Here is a 24,281-nt window from a genome sequence, read left to right on the forward strand (position 1 = left end):
ACACTTCTCCTGAAGATTTGACAACTTTAAAAAATTTATTTGAACCTTATTAGGAAAGGAAATTACAAATAATTGTGCTATTGACAAATTTTGCTGTTTTCTTCAAAACTAATTCTGGATATTACTGTTCTTATTAATCTGTGGTCTACATTTATTTATTATTTATAAATAATATGATGTATGCCATCAGTTTCATAGTCCAGGATGCTTACAGTCACAGCATATTAAGAAAATAAATAAAGCCAACATAAAAGTATAACCAACCTCAGACAGGGAAAATAATCGAATGACCTCCTAGTATTGCTGTTAACCCAATAAGAATCCCTCTTCTTCAAAATCTCTGTGGAAAAGCACAATTTTAACTAACCTCAGTGAGAATGCTGTTTGAAAGTAATAGTGCAACAAACAACACCTCTCTACTATATTGGCTTCTACTTTCAGACAATTACATTCTATGCCAGCTGTAGTTTCTGGGTCATCTTCAGTGACAGCCACTTCATAAGGAGAAGCACAATAACCTTTTGCTTCATACAGAGGGGTTATAAGTCTAGGATATATTTTTTGAAGATTTTCATTGGAGACTTCTTTAGGTGGAGCTTAAGTAATACAATAGATTGATGTGAAGTTTGTTTCGTGCCTTGATCTCTATCATAATAGTTTATTTACTTTGTTAGCTGAAATAATGGAACTATTCTTAAACTAAATGTTGATACCTCAAAAGCAAGATATTGCTTCTACAAATTTCCATTTTCCCTTTTTATATTTCCAAGTGACTCTGCTTTGTATAGATTAAATGACTAAAAAATACTTGACATTATTTGTATTTAATTTTTTAAAAAGGAAAAGCAATCAATCAATTACATAAATGTTCCAATATTTGTTGATATTTGATATTTATCACCAGAAGTGATAAAAGATATAGGTTGCATTTCCGACACTTACTTGACATTCCCATGTACATCTTTGACAATTTGTCAGGGATTAAATACCAACAATACATCCTTTTATACAAATTTTCTTTCATGTTGTTTACATTGTTTCTCAAACTTTTTTTCTTTCAGGACCCCTTCCCACTTTTGAAAATAACATAGGATCCCAAAAGAATATAGATTATCGTTAACATTTATATTACAACTGACACATTCACTGCCATTGCTGCTTATCACAGTTTTTTGATGGGATTTTAATAGTGTATTATTTTTCAGCATAAACTAGCAAATAAGTTTGACTCTGCAGACCCCTGAAAGGGTTTTGTGAATGTCCAGAGATCCTAGGACCAAACTTTAAGAAATACAATGTAGACAAATTGACAAAGTTTTAACATATACCATACTATTTAATGCCAAGTCACTGAGAAATTTACAGAAGTGATACTGTTACTGATACTTGATTTACAACTTGTATAGACCTGAATACAAAATTATCAATTATGGCACATGATAAGTAGTTTAACAATTGTTAGGAAAGCAAGAATTTGTTTTTTTCCATTATTTCCCACCCACCCACCCCTATCCTCTGCCCAGAATACTGTTGCTGGTTTCAAAGTTACAGCACAAACATAACTAAGTGCCTATGTATGTCACCTTTTTGGCTTTCTGTTAACGCTTTTACTGGCAGTTATATTTATCATTTACTGGCAGTGGCCTTTATTGTTGCAATTTATATTCCATGAATGTATATTCCATGTTTTAGCAGCTTTGTAGATTGTGTCCTGAGGCTATACTTACAAAAAATGATTATTCTTTTTTCTTATGTTGATCTCTGATGTACTTTTCTATGGATGAAGTACCTTCAGTTCTAATGTATGCTTCTTTTATTAATTATATTTTGATAATTGTAATTTAATATTTATTTTCTAATGGTATAACTACATAATGGTAGTTTTGATATGTTTATTAAGATTGCCTATGTTTACAAAGTGTAAATGAGTTTGGATATGTTTACAAAGTTTTACATATTCAGATTATATTTTTATTTAAACTGGATGATGGCTTATATAAAATTTCAATATTTCACACCTAATTTCCAATTAATATTTAATTTCCAAAGCTAATTGGAATTAGAATTAATCAGGGAGGAAACCTTTAATAGTAATTTATAATGTATATTTTAATACTTTCTATATGTAGCTGTAGCAGTAGTAGCGTTGAAGATAAAACAATTACATATTAATTAAAAATACTATTTTAAAATGAGGCGCATTTATGGTTTTAAAAACAATTTGTATTACATAATGAATGTACTTTTTAATAGAATATATATGGAAATTTTAAGAAAATAAATAACAGGGAATAATCAGAGTAAATATATTTAATATAAAGCTTTCCTTTTTTCCTGCCCTAAACCAAGCATTTATCCTTGCCCCATCTGTTTTCAGAATGAGGATTCTGGCATAACTTTGAAAGGCTAGATATGGTCCCATTCCCTCAGAAATTATTTATATGGATTTTGTTGAAACTCAAGTTTCAGATATCCAAAACCCTCATCATGTTAATACTCAAACACTTCAAAGATGCCCCATTGACATTGCACATGTAACTTGGATTCCTCTAGACCTACAGCCACAGGGCAGAAACTGTGGGAGCTCCTACATGAGAAAGGACCCTGATTATGTCAACTCAAGTAGAAGCCAATGTATGTACAACTGTACATTTCTCCACAGTTGTGAGAATCTGCAGAAACTGCTATCATATAAGCAGCTCGGTTGAGGCAGAAATGTATTCCGAGTGTCTGCTTGTGTTATTCAAAGGGATAAAAATGTGCTGCTACTCTTGCCACTGAAAAAATAAAATTTGAATTAGGTTGGAATTTAATTTTGCTTGCAGCACTACCATAAAATGCTCAAGTGTCAAATCATCTAACAAGTATCTCATGAAGGTAATATAGGACTGTTGCCAGACATTTCATTACTATAGTACTCTGGGAAGCAAATGACTTTTGGATATCCATATGCTTTAGAGAGCTAAAACCAGCATTAAAAAAGTTATCCTATTGAATGATAAAGTTTCAAATGCATATAAGTTATTTCAACAAAAGAAACTTTCTGTTATCTGCAGTAATGTTATTCTTAATTTTACATTCCCCCTCCCCAGATCACTACAGACCTCAGACAGCGTTGTACAGACAGTCATACAGGGACATCAGCTTCTGCACCTATGGCTGCAGGAATCATTGCACTGGCACTGGAAGCCAAGTAAGTACCTTTGTTTTTGTTTTCGAGTGAAAAATAATTAAGACATAAGCTTCTATGCGTTCTTCCCCTTATTGTTATAAAATGTTACTTTCACTTAAAAATGCTTGTGCATCTATCCATATTCATGTATTAGGAATGCCTTTTTCTAGGAATCTCAAACTAGCAGATTGAGCATCATGTGGATCAACCATAGCGATCAACCATGGCAGAGGTTAGAAGATGGACCTTCTCTACAGTGGCCGCTGCTCTCTGGAATATCCACCTCTGGGAGATTAGAATACTCCCAACACTGTTAGCCTTTCGTAATATTTTAGAAACTTGGCTATGTTCCTGAGCCTGATGCACTTAATATGTTAAGGGCCCATTTCTTAACTTTACAGTTAATTGGCTAATGGCTGCTGTGTATATTTATTTTGGAAGTTTCTATTGGTTTTAAATGTTTTTATTGGTTGTTTTTTTTAGTTTTGGAATTGTAGGGACCTAGAGTCATTGATTGAGAGGGCAGCTATAGAAGTGAATGAGTGAATGAATTAATTAATTAATTAATAGCTAAATAAATAAATAAATGTAACAGATATATATCATAGCTACATTGTAGTGGCATTTCCCTCCTTTAAAGTATATTTAGAGCTTAATCCTAAATCAGGATTCCAGATTTGTGTGGTGCATCATAAATAATGGCAGGTAATGGCTCTATCACTTGCAATGAACATGTGATCAAATTCCATATATAACCAAATGGTTTTAAGGATAAAACAATAGTTATAACAGTTAACAATAAAATGTTATGTTAAAGCCATGGGGATCCCTCTTCTAAGCTAGAAATATTTTGTACTGAATTGGTTAAACTACGGTAACCCAAAAAGAAAAGAAAGAAAATGTTGGTTTGTTGCCAGGACTCTTTTTCTCAAAATATGTAAACAAATACTTGTACACAGTGATTATCAACAATCTACATTGTTTTTCTTAAATAGAAGTTATATCCAATCCTGATAAATGATGTCCATTAGGTCATGAGGAGTTGAAACTTACTGAACAACAAAAACAACAAATATGTTTAGGGCTACAGTTACTGACGTCTGGAAACAGCTGTTTTGACAATGGATCTTCTTCTTCTCTCTCCTATAAACCTGGCATTTCCCCCATAACAAAGTTCCTCTGGTTCTCCAGAAGAGACTTTTAAACCCTACAAAATCAGGGGAAATATTTCACCAGCAATATTTTAATTCAATAAAAGTGATATTACTGGATTTGATGAATATGTGTAACCTGAAGGCAACCATGTTTAGTGAGAAGTATCTTTATTTTCTGATAATGATGCAATTGCAGATAAATAGATAGATAGATAGATAGATAGATAGATAGATAGATAGATAGATAGATAGATGATAGATAGATAGATGATAGATAGATAGATAGATAGATAGATAGATAGATAGATAGATAGATAGATAGATACACACACACACACACACACATCCATCCGCTTGCTAACTCAGAATGTTACCTTCTGTGCTTGTTTTCCATTTTTTTCTGGGTACACTGGGAATTTTTTAAAAAAATCTTCCACTGCTGACCAAACATTTCTGTTTTATAATAACAGTTTTTGGGACCCATGAGAAGTTCAGAAGCATTCTTACAGTTATGACAGTTGATGCAGGGATCTGCTATTGGTTTTGCTATTAGTATATTATTTTTCCATTCATTTGTTTGTTCTTTTTAATGAAAAGAATCTTTAAAAAAATAGGTTGGGTGAAAATAAAAGTTTAGTAACAAGGAAGGTATTAAAGACATTGGAGCTGACAATCAGATTATAAAATAAAGATGGCCCATCTGTTTCCTGAAGTAGGAGTAGGACAATTGGTGGATTTTAAAACAAAAGATAAATATGAGCCAGACTGATGCTAATTGAAATTACAGAGTGCTAATAGAGACAAATGTATTAAGGGAATAGGAAGATAAAATAGGAAAAAGATAACTTTTCCATTACCTGAGACAGTTTTAATTTTGGCTTATAATACCACAATAGGAACTGCCAGAAACATGCAAGAATGAAAGAGAGGAAAATAACTCTTAGAGCAACCTGTAAAGAAAAGAATTACATCAGATTTGTTTCAAAAATTATTTCTGTATATGGATAATAAATTGTAATCACTTGATACTAAATTAACAGCTTTTGAAAAAGAATGAAAGATTATAAAGATAAAAGAGGAAATGAAAGTTAAGAAGATGGAAAGCTCTGCAAAACAGATGTGAACATTTCAAGACTGAGTTTGAAACAGAATTGTGGACAAATGATGAGCATGTAATTACTAAAAATGTGTAAAGTTATTGAAATTTGAAACAGAAGACAAACAAGTGAAAGTGAACTAAAACTATAATTATAATGTATAGATGGAACAATAAGAAAATATGCATCTGAGAGGACTGAAATTTATATTATGTTATAATTTTAAAGATTTTTTTAAATAAAAATTATGTATCAATAGTATGAGTCACCAAAGTAAATGTCTCGAAGTTACAAAGGCACTTTAAATTTATGTTGAAATAGTCAGCTACAAGAAAGGATATTTTATTATGTTTGATGGACATTTTAAAAAGCTAGAAAATTTGGATTCTATTACATATAGTGATTTAAAGGATTTTAAATATTAATGTGCAATTGAAACCAGATGCCTTTCTTTTGGATCGAACAGTTGGTGGAAAAAACTTTAGACAGATGGAAATTTGTTTTTCTACATGATGACTACTGCGAAAATGCCCAAATTGTATGCATAAAGATGGAAAGTTTTGGCACTATCCATAATTGAGGAATTGTTGGTTAATATGATAGAAATTGCTGAGACAGCTAAGTTGACTTCTTTGAGTAAAAAGACAATATCTACATGTATTTATTACTGGAAACCCGTTATGGACTTTTTTGTGAAACAGAAAAAAATGAACATATGATCTATGTTTTGATAATTCGACAGAACAGATTATAGAAATTACAGAGTTATATTGTAACTATAGACTAAAAGGTAAGATTATGATTGTATTTAATAACTGCTATAAAGAACATTAGAAGTTACTTCTTGGTATCTGTTATCTATTCTTTTCTATATTTCTTTTACTCTTTTCCTTAATTGCACTTTTAGCTTTTCTTTGACTTCTCCTCCCTTTTCCTTTTCCTCTTCTTCTCTTCATTTCATTTTATACTAATATTTATTAGTTTCTATCTTCTTTAATTCAATTATACAAGCAACTCCTGTTTTCTATCATGAAATATAACTACAGGATTATAAATGCAAATATAATTGAGTTAAAATTAAATCATTATTAAAATATATGCCAAATAAGTAGTAAATATGATAAGCAACTGGATTTTTGCCATTAATTTTAGTAGAAAAGTGCATTTACTAATGATAATTATAGACTAATTAGTAATTATAATTGCTCCAGTCTAATAATTATATGTTTTCTTTTTCCACTTCAAATGTACTTTTGAGAATGAGAGAAACCATTATTCCTATATGTAAGATAAGCCTTATGTTTTATTAGGTTCTTATTCAGGGTGGCTATCCCTTTTCATTCTAAATTATATTCTAATTTATGTGACCAGCATAGTCCAAATATATTAAGGTAATCCTTTGTGGGTTCTTATAAGCAGGTAGTTTTAAAATGTAGCCAATTTTCTACTTAGCATTGGGTACAGCCTTAAATATATTTTTCAGCCTTGAAAAGGTTTAGCAAAAGGGTAATAATTATCCTTCAGGAGATTCAAGTTGTCAATTAAAATTAATGAGCACTTACTTGGTGACTCACCCAGACAAAAAAAAATAGCAATTTTGATAGGTTTTTCATACTCTATTTTAAGCAAACAAGACTGAAGTCAAATACAAGTGTTAATCGCTACATGGATGCCACTAGGCAGCTTTCTTGAAAATAGTATAGAAATAATTTGTCACTGCCTTCCATGATAGTTTTTCAACTTCCCAATTTGGAAGTTTTGCATCCAAATACAATGTCTGATCCTTTACTTTTTTCAGAGTCAGCCAAGATTAGTTAGATACTTCAACTAAGTGATATTAAAACAAGCTTCTTTCTACAGAAGAAAAGTCAGTGAAGGTTTGTCAGAACAGTTAGCAGATAAGAGAGATTGTAAATTACATTAAAGCCCTGAGAAAGGTGGGAGCTCTGTATGGTACAATTCTGTATGGCTCAAATTCCAACAAACTTTTAAGGTTGTGTTGTTATATTCCCAAAAATAGAGTTTCAAACACCTGTTCCTTAGTCTGAAGGGCTGACATCCTTTTACCATATGTCTATAATAAAATTATATTTGAGAGCTGGAAATAGTGATGTTACATATGTTACAAGAATAATATTAATGTTATATACTTCTTTTGTGACAAACTTGAAGGGTAAAATTATGAAACTAATTCACCAAAATATGTTATTATGAGTTTATTGGATACTCCAAAGAATGCATTAGAAAGAATGAATATAATTTCTCTTTGTTGGTGATATGAGAAATTTGAAGTACATTATTCCATATTTTATTTATTTATCTATCAGATTTCTGTATTTCTCATCACACTTGTATATCTCTGGGCATTTTATAGATAAAACATGGGTTAGCATTATAGGTTTTTTTTCAAATAGTATTGTAATGCATATGCGTAGATTTATGGGTAATTTTTTATGTGAAATAAATGAATGTTATTTTGCGTTATATACCAAATTTTCATAATTTGGTTATATTTGGGGTGGGCAATATTTAGAGAATTATATTGAAAGACTGATAAGGTGCTGCTCTTCTAGGCATTAGGGGCTAGATTCAAGAAACCTGTAACTGATCAATGTATGAAAATACTCTTTTGATATTAGTAAAAAAAATGTCACCCAGTAGGCTCTCATGTTAATTTAATATATTAATTCACTGGTTGGTTTGCTTTGTTCTTTTTTTAATTAACTGCTCACATCAGACAAAGCTTCTGATATATGCTAGTTTTGACATTCTGTCACTCCTGATTGATCTACTTGCAAATAATGGGTATTGCTTGCAAATGATGGCATGTATGACATTAAAAGGAAGAACAAGTGAAGACTTCTTGGGACCTATGATTGCACTGTTGTAATATATGTTTGGCCAGAGTAGACATCTTGGTTTCTTGCAGGGTCTGGTTTCCATGTTAGCGTCATCATCTGTTGCTGTTTCTTGTTGTGACAATCTGGTTCTGGCTGGGCAGTTGTCAATATTGAGCTGTCCATTGTAGGTTGCAAGCATGATGTTTTGTTTACAGTATCTGCTTCTGTGATCTGTCTTTTAATAAATCCTTCCTGGGAATTGATCTAGTTCTACCGAATTATTTATTAATCTAACTGGGTGGGTGGTTAAATTCCATCAGTCCAACATCTCTGTCAAGTAGATCAGAACAACTATAATTGTACCATGGGGCCAGGCTATAAATGATAGATTTGGTTTCGTGTTCTGAGTAGAAAGTGTAGCAATGATAAATTCCTATATAAAGTATATGTCCATTGTATACTTTTTACATCAAAGAAGTAGGCTTGTTCTATAGCAGTAGTGGGATTCAAATTTTTTTACTATCATTTCTATGGTTGTGGCTTGGTGGGCGTGGCATGGTTTGGTGGGTGTGGTTTGGTGGGCATTGCAGGGGAAGGTTACTGCAAAATCCCCATTTCCTCCCAATTAGCTGGGACTCGGGAGGTAGAAAATTGATGGGGCCGGGGCCAGTCACAGGTGGTATTTACCGGTTCTCTGGCTACTGGTTCTCCAGAATTGGTCATAATCTGCTGAATACCACCTCTGTTCTATAGATAGGTCTAGGCTAAGTTAGGGTAAAAGTTGTTGAAATTACGGTGGAATTTCCTGAGAGATTCATTTCCATGCATCCTGATGATGAAAATGTCACAAATGAATTTAAAAAGAGGCTTCAGAGGGTAGGATTTAACAAAATGTTCCAAGTCAGCCATGAAAATCTTGCCATATTGAGCATGAATGTGCCATAGTGATGCCACTAATTTGCAGTACATATTATTGTCAAGTGTAAAGCAATTATAGATGACTACAAAGTCACACAGTCTGATAGCAAGGCTTGCTGTTTTTACATCAGTGATGATGCTCCTGATGATATTATTAAAATATTAAAATAGTATTGTTACAAAGATTTATCTCTTTATTTATTCCATTTATATGCTCTCCCCATCTAAACAAGTGAATCTGGATGGCCAACAAAATTAAAACAAAATTTAAAAAAAACCTAAACTGTAATAAAAATTAAAATAGATAGCAATAATGGAAAACCATCACCTGGATGATTTGAGAATCTCCGTAGACTTCCCTGCACATACTTGGCCACTAAGTCCAGGTTTTTTTAAGGACTTAAAGATCAGCAGGTTTTAAATGTCATTTTTAAAAAATAATTGTTCCTAAAATTTCCCCCCTCTTTTGCCCTTTTTCATCACCACAGTAAATCCTACATCATTCTAACCACTCTGTGTGTCAGGCAAAGTGAACGATAACACATGAAAGCTTATGTTGCTTAATGAAAATTTGTTAGTTAGAGAAGATGCTACCAGAGTCTGTCTCTTCATTGGACTTTAAGACTTGTGGACTTCAACTCTCTAAATTCATCAGCCAGAATGTTTAAATTGGTTGGAACACCAACACCACCCAACTACTTTAGGATATCAATTCAACATTTAGTCTAGCAGAGATATTCTGAAGTCATTCCTTTTATTTCCATGTCTTTTTCAATCCAACAGATGTTATTATGATACTGCTTCTTGTCTGCTGTAGCAGCTAGCAAAAAATTGTAAGAGAAAAGTATTCCTACTTTAAAAATCATAAACTCTATGAACTAGAGTTCATAAACTCCAGCCAGGAGTTTACATTGTCATGTTCATCCTTCACAAATTTGTGTACAAACAAAATACATACCTATGTATTGTATCCCTTATATTAGAATCGATCATTTTAAATAATGGTATTTTAGAATTTTTGCCTTGTGTTTGTTTTGAATGATGTGGAGGCTATAGCAGGAATGTGTGGGAGGGGGATGTATATCAATGTTTTTTTATTTTACTTTTTCAGTTTTCTTCTACTACTTTGTCTGGTAGACCTTTACAAAGACAAATAGAAAGAAATTAAATGTTTAATTCAATACTCCTGCATTGCTTAACTTTGCAAAATAGGCAAAACCCAAAGAAATTATCGAGAAGTAATCTTACAATGCTCAAGCACAGAACTAAATATTTTAGATATTTGGATTAAGAAATACAGTATTAACTAGAGGTTGGAAGAATTTGATAAGTTAGAAAAATACTGGAAGTTTTAATCAAGATATTCCTGTTAATTAAATTTAGAAACAATTGTTAAAATATGACATTTTTGTATGTAGATTAACAGGCATTACAGTGTCTCCTAGTGACAACAAAGCAAAGTACACGCAGATAAGTTTTTGTGACATGAATTTTGAAGAATTGTAACTATAAACATATAGCTTTAAAATAAAAACAAACTGCAAACCTGAAGAATTTTTGGCAAATAAAAATTTCTCTACTATATTCCCCATACATTCTCAGTGATTATATGGCTGGTTTGTTCCTAAATATATCCAGTTTAACCCTATAAAATGCATCAGAGAAAAAGTTTGAGAGCTGTCCTTATTAATGCAGTTCAGGGCAACCTTGTGGTAGACCCCAAAGGCCATTCTGTGTATCAATGATATACTTCCAGAAGATATCATTCCCAAATTTTTATAGCCAAGATTTTCTTTCTTTCTTTTCTAAAGGTACAGAGTCTGCATAAGGCTGAACACATATGTTTTACATCATTAAACTGGATTTTTTACTTTTAATCTCCTGGCTGTATCACTGGTTTAGCAAACAATCTCTGCTAGAAAAGTATTTTCCTCCATTAAGCAGGTGGCTGTGCAAACTGAATGTATACAGTAGCTGAATTAAAGGAAAAACGATTGGGAAACATACAGTATATCAAAGGAATTGTGCAGTAGGGCAGACATAAATTTGATATACTGTAGTTCTTTGCTGATTAAGTCTTAAGACCAAATTGAAGGCTTTTGGTATTCATGCTGCTTGTTTACTGCAAGGATATATAAATTGACATTGCACAGATATACGTGGTCGGACTCACTTTTTCTTGTTTTTATTTCTCTGTATGATTTTATTTTGTTAGAGAAGAAAACTTCCTTATTATTTGATTTCAAACTGTTACAAATATTACATCATTATTTCTATAACTGGGACTTTGAAAGCATTTGTACATGATTAGGTATACAACAGAATCAACAGATTACACTAGCAAGTATGTAGGTGATGCTATGTAATTAATTGGGGTTTAATTCCATCTTTATAAATTTTAATATAAATTGGATTTTTTCCATTCATTCTTTTTTTTCTTTGCTTAATTTTAGTGCTAGAACACAAATGCTCATGGCAAGCAGCAAAAATATGTCTTTTATCTTCAGAAGAAGAATATTCTTAGAACATATTCACACAATTTTATTAGAACAAATAGAACATAATATGCTTAGAACAATAAGAACAGCATAAGTATCTGATTTTAAACCTGCTTGAGATAAACATGTCCCTCAGCCAACAAAAATTAAAAAATAAATAAAAATGACTAAAATATAAAAAATGATTAAAAACAAATAGATAAATAAATTGAAATAAAATTTTAAAAACCAACTAAACTCGAAGGGTAGATTCAATGTCCTTGTTATACAAAATCTGTCCTGATATCTAACACTATGAGTCATAACTTGTTTGGGGTGATCTTGTTTGCTACTGGTTGCTAGGAGGGTGCTTCTTTACAAGCACCCTCGTACAAGCACAGGCATGTGTGCATACATAGGCCACAAAAGCTTACATCTTTGATCTGTGGTTGGTGTGATTTTATAATTGTGTGGTATCATTGTGTTTGTTTTTAATTGTTGGGTTTTTAATCTTTGTATACTACCCATAGTCACTGAGATAGGCAGGCATATAAATTTAAATAAATAAAATGTGGGGACATCTAGCAAATTTTGGAATCTCTACCAGCACAAAGATCAGAATCAGAATTGGAAATCTTCCCAATGCTTTCCTTTCTCCAACAAGATCTCTTGATCTTAAGCCACAGTGTAGCATCTGGTCCTTGCAAGCCAAGCATGAAATAATCATTATAAGCACAACCTACAAGGATATTTTATTTTAATGTTTTTCTCATTGTAGCCAAAGTTGCTAGAGCATGGACTGAGTATGAATCAGAGGTGGGTTGCTACCGGTTCGCACTGGTTTGGGCAAACCAATAGTGGAAATTGCAACTTGGTTGCCAAGCCGGTAGGGCGGCAGGCTCACCACGCCCCCGAACCATTTCCCCCTTTGCTGCAGCATGATTTTTTTTTACATTTTTAATGTTCTGCGCATGCGCACGGAGCATGTGTCAGGCACATGAGTGAAGGTGCGCACGCAAATCGCGCACGCAATGAACCAGCAGTAACATTGGCAGAAACCCACCCCTGGTATGAACATAACCAGCAGCTTAGCATAGGAGTGACACAGTCCCTAATAAAGGAGAATATTTGTAGCTCAGGGTTGAAATGAGGAGTCTTTGGTGTTCTCTTAGCTTGCTTGTTTTCTTGCAGCCATTTCATTGCCCAAACTAGGTAACATTATCAGGGCACTGATTATGTTACCTAGTTTGGGCAATGAAACGTCTGCAACAAAACAAGCACGCTCAGGGAACACCAAGGAGTCCTGGTGCAGTCTCTCTTTCCAAGTGTCAAGGCAAGGCCTAGCCACACTGACAAGCGGCCTCACTTCACAATGAGGCTATACATGTGCAAAAACTGTTGTTTAAATATCACATAACAATTAACTATTTTTTCATGCAAATGAAATAGTTTTATGTATGCTAAAATATTGCCTCAAAATATTAATTATGAAAAAGGACTAATTTAGCCCATAATTTATTCTTGCTCTGAACATTTTTGACATTTTTCTTTCTTTTAGATAACCACCTCTGCATCTATACTTCTTTCCTTTTAGAAAATCACATTTGTATTGTCTTTTTCTAGTCGTTTACTAACATGGAGGGATATTCAACATATTATTGTAAGGACGTCAGGAGCTGGACATCTAATTGCCAATGACTGGAAAACCAATGCAGCTGGTTACAAGGGTAAGTTGTCATTTCATAGTCAACATTTCAGGTCTTATTCAATAAAGTCCCTAATATTCCTTTATTTCTAAATTTCCCTTTATAATTATCCCTTTTTTCTTAGTCCCAAGTGTTTTTCTACCAGGTATAGTTCATGCAGCTTCTTTTGTTTACACTAATAAAGTAAATGAGGTTACAAGATCAAGAATTATGCCTCTTACATATAACTGTGTTTTAGATAAAATAAGGAATCCTCATTACAAAGAAAATATTATTCTTGAAAGTAAAAAAGATTCACAGCTACCTCTTATATGGGTTGATTGGAGAAATGTTAGTTATATATTATTCATAGCTAAATAATATAAATGTAAACAATATGTATTTCTGAATATTATTGAAAATAGTAAACAAAAATATGCATATTAAGGAATAGATAAAAATATGCATTTGGAGAAACATCTTACAAAAATAATTGTATTATAAAATACAATGAATATGAATATATTATGGAAAATGGAATATATAAATGATAACATTGAATAAATATGCATGTAAACTGACATAAAGATGAAGGAACATGTCATCTAAAAAAATGGGATATTAAGCAAAATTAATACTGAGTATTTCTTGCTTATGTACTGACAAAATTATTTCTGAATTTAAACTTTAGACTTTCAAATAGTACCTGCAATATTATAATTTCTTTTTTCTTTTAGAAAAGATGTTTCTAACAACTCCTTCATATAAATAAGTAGTTTAAAATAACGAGACATTTGAACCTTATACATATGCATCAAATGAATGATACTGATTTCAATTTAATGTGTATAAGAAAAAGATTCATGACATAAAGAATATAAATGCAGGTGCCCATGTAGAACATAACAAATTCTAAGCCATAAATTTCAGTTGAAAGTTTAATGTTTTTTATCTTTTATGTTGTTCTTATGTATTTAAAAATTATTATATTTTGTATGATAGCATAAACTGAAAAATTATTCATATTGTATGTTAATCATTGTTTTATTATTTAATTATTTCATATTTCTGAAGGAGCGTATTAGCTATAAAATATTTCTAACCACAGTGTCAAAATAACAACAGAATATCTGGGCATGATTCCAAATGCTACAATAATTGCAGAAACATTGTTAAACTAATTGAATGCTGGTTTATTTTTATGCAGCTTAATTTATTTGCTACTTTTCTCTGGGAACATTTTATATTTCTGTTTTATATATTCAACTTATGAAAACCAATTAGTGCATAAGATAGCAGGAAAAATTGATAAATATCACTGGGATACAATTAATAAATATTATTGTGCCATCTTGCTTGAAATGTTATCCATTGCATGAATATAACAAAACATCTAGGAAGTGAGTGCATTAAACCAATATTTAGAAACATTATTTACCTTATTTTCTGTCATGAAATCTATTTTCTGTCATGAAAGCTATTCATGAAATCTATCCCGCTGCATTTTGTAACAGTTGCAAATTAATATCCCATATAGTGCAATATAGGTATGTAGTTATACACTACCTCATACTAAATTATAAAAATAGGAAGAAAAGAACAAAATAATCCCTATTCACTATGGAACTGAAGAATCAACTTTAACCTAATTAAGGTGAATAGTTTTAAGTCAATTATCTTGGCAATGTAAGCTGAGCAAATGGTTTCAATAAAACTATAACTCCCTTTCAACCTTTTGTTAGTTTTGGATGAAGCAAAAGCAAATGATTTAGATTAAATAGCAACCTCCAATGTTTAATTTGATGCGGGGAGTATATACGTGCGCACTGTATACTGCTTCTGGCAAAAATGGAACTCTATTTTACTATTGCACGTGGCATTATTTAGTGTAATATTTCACTATTGTCCCCAGCTGCAGCCAAAAATAATAATTAAAAACCTGTTTTTCATAGAATGAATTACACCGATCAGACTGAATCCCTTTGGAAATGTACTATAATTCTTTTTATGGCTGGAACATATTTCTTCAATGACAGTATCATAATAAGGTGTGTGAGAAAAACGAACCAAGCAGTGTTCTAAAACTAGCCTTGGCTACAATCTTATCCTACTTTAGCTTTAACTTTAGCTTTACTGGCTAAAATTATAATGCTAGCCTACACACTTTTATCAAATAAACTACACTATTTGAAAACAGCATGGAGAACAATGAGATTTTTTTAAATTTTTCCTCCACAAGATTGTATAAACAAATAGCCGAATGGCACATTTGTGAGGATATTACTTTAGAAATAAAAGAAAACACAAAGGAGAAAATAGATAAAATGCTTATGAATTTCTAAATGTTTTATAAATGTTTTATAAAACGTTTATAAATTTCTTGCTCAAAAATCACTGAAAACTTGTATTCGGAGGTGGGTTAGCATGTTGTTTCCTTGAACTGCTTGACTTGATTGTTTGGCGATCTCAGGTTTAAGCACTTTTATTACTATGGAGTTTTAAATCATCAGTTGTTGTTTTTTTAAAGTAAAAATGTAGCCATTGATCCCCAGAGGGATAAGTTAAAATAAATTGGTTAAACTAGTGATGGTTTTTGGCCTTTTCTTACCCATGGATTTGAGGAATAGACATTAAATACCTGGTTTTGCTTAAATTGCTTTTAACTAAATGAATTCCAGGTATCAATAATTCACTTCTGAAAGTTGCTCAAAGTCAAGGTGATTTGAAAAATCTTTGTTTCTGCTATCTACTGTTGGCTATCCAAAATGGTAAAAGATAAATTCAGAAATTTTCATACGGTAGGTAAATGAAACTATTTAAGGGGAATGAATAAATGAATAAAAACTCCCAGCCTTCAAGTTCCATATCTGCATTAAAACCAATTATTCTTATTCTCATTGAGTATGCCTATATACCTGCAACATATACTGTAGTTTTTAATATTTAATATAAAATATAGAAATTTGTATCCATATAGCAACTCCAATAATACATTGTTTTTGAGGAACTATTCTTCTAGAATATTCTTTATCAGTTCACTGCAATATTTGGTAAGAAGAGAAAAAGAAGAATGATGATGATGATAATGATACCCTGTGCCATAATCATTGAAAGACATTTAAAGAAGAAAATGAATCTTAACTGCAAGCAGTTCTTCTAATCTCAAAGTGATGACAGATCTGTTTTATAAAAATCAAGTATTAAAAAAACGGTAAAACAATTGAATCAAAATATGGGTGCCTTAATTTACAACCGCAGCGTTTGACCAAAAGTCCAATCCGTGTTATGATCTTAAATTGAGGATTACCTGTATATAACCAGGGAGAAAACCTTATACCCATTAGCACTGATAACCTAGGCAGGTAATTAAATATCTGTAAGACAATAACCAACTCAGAGAGCACCAAGAAACCTCCAAAAAACTGTTTCAGATCACCATATATCGCATTATTTTTGGAAATCAACAAATTTTAACTTGTTTTCTTTTTCAGTAGAATTCATATGGGGAATAATGCATGTCAAATAATAAATAAATACCAGTATATGCAGGGGTTTAAGGCTAAGTACTTCATCATTTTTTTATTTTTAAAAGAGAAAATTGTCTCCAAAAAAATATAATGATAGAATTGGATAGTACTTTACCAGTATTGATTCTCTTTAATGAGGAAGGACTTTGCTGGGATTCATATGGAAAGGTTACCAATTTTTGTGTATATTATTCATATGCAAGAACAACTTTTCCAGTCTATGACACGTATTTTCAAAAATGATATGCCCCAGAGTTACATTTTTCAGGCCGAAAAATGATAATTACAATCTTAAGTATTATTTAAAAGTCATTTCCAAGACATGACACAATACCTTCAAGAGGTTCTAGGATTGGTTAATATCAGTTTTAATAACCTTCATAGCTTTAATTTATACACATATAAAAGGATAATTTTACCATGTGAGATTGAATGGATGGGGTTTTATTCCCCTTCAAGATGCAGAGGATCAGCAAGTTTTAGCAACCCTGTAATGTTTTCCCAAAATTGTTATTACTGTATATACTCGAGTATAAGCCTAGTTTTTCAGCCCACTTTTTGGGCTGAAAAAAGCCGCCTCGGCTTATACTCGAGTCAGTGAAAAATTTGCCCAAAATGGAGGAGAAAAAGGGGCGGGGCCATGCCGCTGGGTGACACTCGTGAATGGCCCAGTGCCCCTGTGAGTTTCCCCTCCCTCTGTGTCAGTTTGCCGCGCAGCGCGCACCGCACCATCCCCCCTCCTCACGTTCTAATGTAATGCAGGGCTGTCTTACGATTCCCCTTCCTCCCCCTCCTGCCGCTCTGCAACGATGTCCCACCTCCTCCTTGTTATGGCAAGCAGCCACATAGCGATGTCCCACCTCCTCTGGTACAGTGATCCAATGATAGGAATCACTGTGCCGTGTGTCATAGGAGGCGGGACATCGCTCCCGCGGCTGCACGGGACATCATCATCACAGCGGGACATCAGCATCATGAGGTGAGTGAAGTATTTCATTGAATACACCGCTAGTTTACTGTTTTTCTTTGAAATAAATATTCAAAAACATTATTGGTATCTATTTTTACTTTTGAAATTTACCGGTAGCTGCTGCATTTCCCACCCTAGGCTTATACTCGAGTCAATAACTTTTCCAGTTTTTTGTGGTAAAATTAGGTGCCTCGGCTTATATTCGGGTCGGCCTATACTCGAGTATATACGGTATTTAGTCTGTGAAAATGATGGGCTTGTCTTGATTCTGGCAGCTGCTTGGACCAATCCATTTTATCAGAAACTTTAAAGTACAATGCATTTCAGACAGCCATCCATCAGCTTTCTGGAACATTTCCATATGGAAACTTTAATAACTGCTCAGCGTGATCCTTCTTGAATTGGATTGAGGAGGGATTATGTTTAAATGTATATTATGTGCGCAATTTTTTAAATGGCAGGGTACATCGGTCTCCTTTCATTATTTATCATCAAAACCAGTTTGAAACATTAAGAGTAGTGCCATTCATGACAAATTAAACTAGATATTATAATATTGGGTGATAATCTTTTCTCAAGAATGAAAAAATGAAATTTTTAAAAAGTGACCAGTTGAATAGATTTTGGCTATATTTTTTTGATGGGAGTAATACAAAGAACTTGGTTTTTTAAAAGTAATGTGTATTTCTCCAAATAATCCATCAAATTTATAGATATCACTGGTCAAAAGTATTGCAATTTATTTCTGTAACATAGAGAGTAGTCAAAGTTTTATTCTGAAAACTTACAATGTAATTTTTTAATGGAGTATTCCTTTAGGCCCAGAATTCACCCTGCTTTGGCTACAACACTTTAGTCTGTATCATGGTATTTGTATATCATTGATTAATGATGGTTATTAAAGATGTAATTCTTATTTCTTATTTAATACTTTGACAAATTATTAGCTGGATTTGCTAAATTATGTGTTATTGGATAAACCCAGCAATACAAAGGTGAGGGCTGGTGGGAGTTATAACTCATAAATTTAACCAACAAAACTCATGATGTATTTGTTAAAGCATGGGATATATTAAAACATATATATGCTTTGCTTCGAAGATTTATTTCCCAACACCTTTTTTCATTCTTTATTTATCTCATTTCCTATAGCTTTCTCCACATTCCATTAAACTGATACTGGTGTCTTTCACTATCTTTGTCCTGATTGCAAAATATAAGGGTGGTGGTGGTGGTGGTGGTGGTGGTGGTGGTGGAGGAGGAGGAGGAGGAGGGGAGGAGGAGGAGGAGGAGGAGGAAGAAATGAATTGATCATATATGTAATCATCAAACCCCAAACCTACATTGATAATTAATATTATAGGACCAATTATTGCAGCTCTAAGTGGCAATTTTAAGAATTCAGGATACATGTGATATTATGAAACAATGTATTTTTTGAGAAAAAGGAATTAAATAGAGTATAGACGTTTGTGTTGTACGAAAATGAAAATAGCTATTCCAAGATTGTAATAATGTTTTATGTTTTGTAGTTAGCCACTTATACGGATTTGGATTGATGGATGCTGAAGCCATGGTGGTAGAAGCAGAAAAGTGGACAACAGTCCCCCCACAGCATGTCTGCATTGAGAACACAGATCGACAAATCAAGTAACATTTATTAAAGATATTGACCAATATATTTACTGAGATTTTTTTTTACATGAATGTTTTTATAAACTAGTTGTTTAACAGGATTTTCTTTGCTCCTTTGCTGAAAAAAGGCTTAGTGCAAATTATGCTCAATAAGAGTTGTTATTGCTGTTTGTGCATGTTTTATGCATGCTCAATCTATGGATACTCAGACAATGTAAGGGAGCCTTTGAGTTATTTGTGCCACCTTTCAAAGGAGTAACATTTAACAGTTCAGATAATAGGTTCATAAGCTTCAATAGATTCACCAAGCACCTCTCCAAATGGTTCTCACAGCCCTGCACAGTCAGAAGAAAAAATTTACAAGTAGTTCTCAACATATGACCACAATTGAGCCTAAATTTTCATTGCTAAGCAAGGCAGTGGTCAAGTGAGTTGTGCTCTATTTTAAAAACTTTTTGCCATAATTGTTAAGTGAATAATTGAATCATGCCTTTGATAAGCTAATTCAGCTTTTCCCAATTGACTTTGCTTTTCATAAGCCAGCTGGGAAGGTTACAAATGGTGATCACATAACCCTGGGTTAGTACAACAATTGTAAATACCATATTTTTCAGAGTATAAGACACAGCAGAGTATAAGACGCACCAAGGTTTTGAAGAGGCAAATTTTAAAAAAAGTTTTTGCACTCGGCAAACCTCCCAAAAATGGCCCGTTTTTTCATGAAAACGGGCCCATTTTTTTTTTCAAAATAAGGGCATGAATAGCCTTTGGAAGGCTTGCAGAGTGCTCCGGTGGGGGGTCAAAATTGAGCAAAAAACGGCCCGTTTTCCACTCATTTCTGCCCTCTCCAGCCCCCAGAAACTCTCTGAAAACCTCCTAAAAGCTACGCACAGCCATTTTGGTGAAGAAAGTGGGGTTTTGGAGGCAAAAAATGCTGTATTCAGTGTATAAGATACAGCCAGATTTTCAGCCTCTTTTTTGAGGGAAAAGGTGCGTCTTATACTCTGAAAAATACGTATGTGCCAGTTGGCAAATTTTGATCATGTGACCATGCTGCAACGGTTGTAAACATGAAAACTGGTCATGAGTCACTTTTTTCAATGCCGAGGTAATTTCAAACAGTCACTAAATGAACTGTTTTAGATTGAGGACTAGCTGTATTTCAGAGATGTTTTAGATATGATAAATTTCTCATATACCCTGGATATTTAATTTGGTGTGTATTTTTCAAACAGAACAATACGACCAGATAATATTCGTAATGGACCAGATAATGGAGTTCGTTCAATATACAAAGCCACAGGATGTGCAGATAATACTAATCACCATGTAATATATCTAGAACATGTGGTGGTACGAATCACTATTACACACCCTCGAAGAGGTGATCTGGCAATTTATTTAACTTCTCCTTCTGGAACAAGATCTCAGCTATTGGCTAACAGGTATTTAACTTTCAGTTTTATGGAAACTCACTTTCCAAATTGGGTGCACTTAAAAATGTATGAACTTTTAGAAAAGATAAATTGAGGAACCACTCTGAGATAATGAACACATCAAGTGGAAATCTCAAATTTTGTCATGAGCAATAGCAGGGCAAGAATAACTAAAATCTTCTGCAATTTTTTTTTGTCTGATACTTTGAATGATAATTGCAAATTACAAAAGATAGAGTAAGAACAGTACTTCAAGAAAACAGTTGAAGGAAGAAATAAATCTTAATGAATCTCCTCACTGTTCTGAAAAAAGAATGGTGCCAAACCAAAATATAGTCTGGCCTGTCTGATATGTGATCCTAACATGACTCTGAATTGCATTTGTGATTTTTTTTTGTCTTGAATTTTTTCCTGATGCTCACAAAAGGATATTTCATTCTGGAGTATATTCTGGCCATAACAGGACTCAGGGGTTGGGGGAAGCATTCTTAAAAAAAGATAATAATACTAGTTGATCCCTAAAAATGTTATCTGTTGAAAGTGTGCCTGGAATGTAGTATATAATCTAATTACTAAGATTATCTAAGATTATCTAAATCTAAATCAGATTCAAGAATTATGATAAACAATTTTGGTTGTTATTATAAAGATAAGGAAGTCTTTCTCTTATCTATTCCTTTATTTAAATGCACTTTAGATTAAAACTGGCTATTCTGTAAATAGAAGATACTTCCAATTGAGTAAAATGACTCTCCCCTCTCCCCTTATTGGTTCTTTCTTCCTCCTGAATCCCTCTATAGAATATGCTATTCTAGAGAGCCTGCAAACAGATACAAGGGTACTTTGGACTATCCTAAGTTTAGGGCTGATTGCTTTGCCAATATAGATTTTTAAATCAAGCAGATTGACATTTCATTATCAGCAGAATATCAGATGTTGGGTTTTTGAAAATATAATTCTGGTTTGAATTAACCTTTACCTGTAGCATTTGCAAGCAACAATTGACTAGAGGTAAATTGTTAATTCAATGGATAATATTGATTTCATGTTTTATAAAAAAAATAAGTATAAAAAATAGTGTTCGTTGTAGCTGTTTGCTTAATTGCTGTCACTTGCAGGCCCTTTCATGTTATTTGTTATGATAAAAGTTATGATTGCAGTAAATGTTGTGCAACATTGTGATGCCCATTATAAACGAGTGGAGATTCTGCCAAAATGACACTAGTCAACTCCTAGTGACTGCATCCATGCACTTTTCTTGACAGTCCTATGGAACTGAATTAACATTACCTTTTTCCATTTCCCAATCTCACCAGTAAGCCTGCAATTCCCAAGAGTTCATTTCTCTAAATACTACTAAGGCTTGACCTCTCTTAAGCTTGACATAAACTGTATGCTCCTATCTGTTCAGTTTAGTATTCTAGTCGTGGGGTCCAGAACTTTGAACCAAGCATGGTCCAAATCTTCAATAAGATTTCTTATGGAATATCCCTTTAATGTGAGAACTATAGAAAGATTCCTCATGTTTTGTATCTTTTCTAAAAGCTTACTATGACTATTTGACTTGTATTTTCATGGACTCATATGAAGAGTGGCTGTACAAAAAATATTTAACTCAAAGCTCTGAAAACCTGTCTTCACGATCAATTGTAATTCAGTGATTTATTAATTCAGAAGAAACTAAAACATATAAATAGTGTTACACTTGGCCCATATTTACTGCACTTATTAGACATAGTAAGAAGTATATGATTAATAATTTGACAATGATAGCTAAGAGTTAATGTTCACTTTATTTCACAATTATGACACACGTAGGTTAGATATATTAAAAAATGTCAGACCATATGAATAATGTCACTTATAGTTCACAAACTTCTAAACTTTTTAAATGTTTGTACTTTATTATTGTTAAATTTAATATCAGCATATTTGTGCAATTTGACCATTTATATCAGCATATATACTCATAAAAGTAGGGTCGTAACTAGTGGTTCCAAAATGCAGCATTACTTCCAGAATCCTTATGAAGCATCTCTATATTCTACCCTTGAAGATATTGGAGCCTGACACAAATCCCTATAGATTATATCCAATTGCATCAAATGAAATTTTTATTAAATATATTTTCTTTCTGTGTTTATACATACATTGTTGTGCTTTTCTTTAAAAGGTTATTTGACCATTCTATGGAAGGTTTTAAAAACTGGGAGTTTATGACAACTCACTGCTGGGGTGAAAAAGCAGCTGGTGACTGGATTTTAGAAATCTATGATACTCCATCTCAACTAAGAAATGTAAAGACTCCAGGTATGAACACATTAGTCTGCTGGTTATTCATTTTACCTTTTGTATATTTAACGTAATATAGCATAGTGTAGTTGCTGAGTTGATTTATAAAGATAAAATATTGTTTAGAATCAAAAAGTGAAAAGTCTTTTGCTATTTATCAAAGCTAGGGAACCTTGGTATTAATCATCAAATGACTTTTACACACTTAGCCACGACATCTGCTGGGAAGATTGGGTGATAACTCTAGCTATGGAGATGACAGAGGAAGTATTAACCTCCAATTTTGACGCCATAAAATGCTTTTTCACAGAGATTTAACAACAGCACTTCAACTAGAGGATTCTGAGTCACTTATAGAGCAGTTTCAGATCTCTGTGTTTCTATGATGTAATAACATTAGATAACTCAGCTGTTTAGTTCAGCTGTAGTATAATTGAGATTGCTGTGAAGTTAAGAGTCTCACTTCTAGAACCTGAGGTTCAGGTTACAGTAAATGCAAGCTGTAAAATTTTGAAACCCTTTCTGTTCTGCTCAGAGAAAATGAGCAGAAGAATGATTTTTTTTGTCAGCCTCTTCAGCATCAGAAGAGAATAATAAGAAAAGCATGGAGAAGTTTTGATTTTCCGCCTCTTCCTTTAGAGAATAAGATTTTCGATTGCTGTGGGACTTAAATGTTCGGGGCAACATGCTGACTCTGCAAATTTCTTAGAGAGGGTTGTAAAGCACCATGAAGTGGTATATACCATGTTTCCCCGAAAATGTGACCTGTCCAGAAACTAACGCCTTGCCACATTTTCCGCATGGGCAAAAATATAAGCCCACCCCCCAAAAATAAACCCCCTGGGTTTATTTAAACTCCCAAAGAGCTGGGCACAGCCTCAGGGGAGAAGCAGCCATGAGGTGACCATGCAACCGCCCGGCAAATCCCTCTCCAGCTGGGTAGAATGCATTCACTGACATAGGGGGTATCACTAAGGCACCAAGACATGTGGCGCTCTGCCCACCCCCCCAGCTCCTGTGGCTTGGCACATTTGGGATACCCCTCTAGGTCAGTGCAGGGAGCTCTGCCCGGCTGGAG

At 33.1% G+C, this 24,281-nt stretch overlaps 1 protein-coding gene across 6 annotated transcripts in view; it reads left to right on the forward strand.

Moving 5' to 3' along the window:
* Positions 1 to 24,281, forward strand: part of PCSK5 (proprotein convertase subtilisin/kexin type 5) — a 160,442-nt gene that overhangs the window by 116,345 nt on the left and 19,816 nt on the right. For all 6 annotated transcript variants that reach the window (XM_032212755.1, XM_032212757.1, XM_032212754.1 and 3 more), the window contains exons 9-13: positions 3,093 to 3,193; positions 13,282 to 13,385; positions 19,373 to 19,490; positions 20,711 to 20,920; positions 23,085 to 23,221. In XM_032212755.1, coding sequence (XP_032068646.1) covers positions 3,093 to 3,193; positions 13,282 to 13,385; positions 19,373 to 19,490; positions 20,711 to 20,920; positions 23,085 to 23,221 — 670 coding nt within the window. The remainder of the gene's footprint in view (positions 1 to 3,092; positions 3,194 to 13,281; positions 13,386 to 19,372; positions 19,491 to 20,710; positions 20,921 to 23,084; positions 23,222 to 24,281) is intronic.

This window comes from Thamnophis elegans, chromosome 3 (genome assembly GCF_009769535.1).
Source record: "Thamnophis elegans isolate rThaEle1 chromosome 3, rThaEle1.pri, whole genome shotgun sequence".
NCBI classification, from domain to species: domain Eukaryota; kingdom Metazoa; phylum Chordata; class Lepidosauria; order Squamata; family Colubridae; genus Thamnophis; species Thamnophis elegans.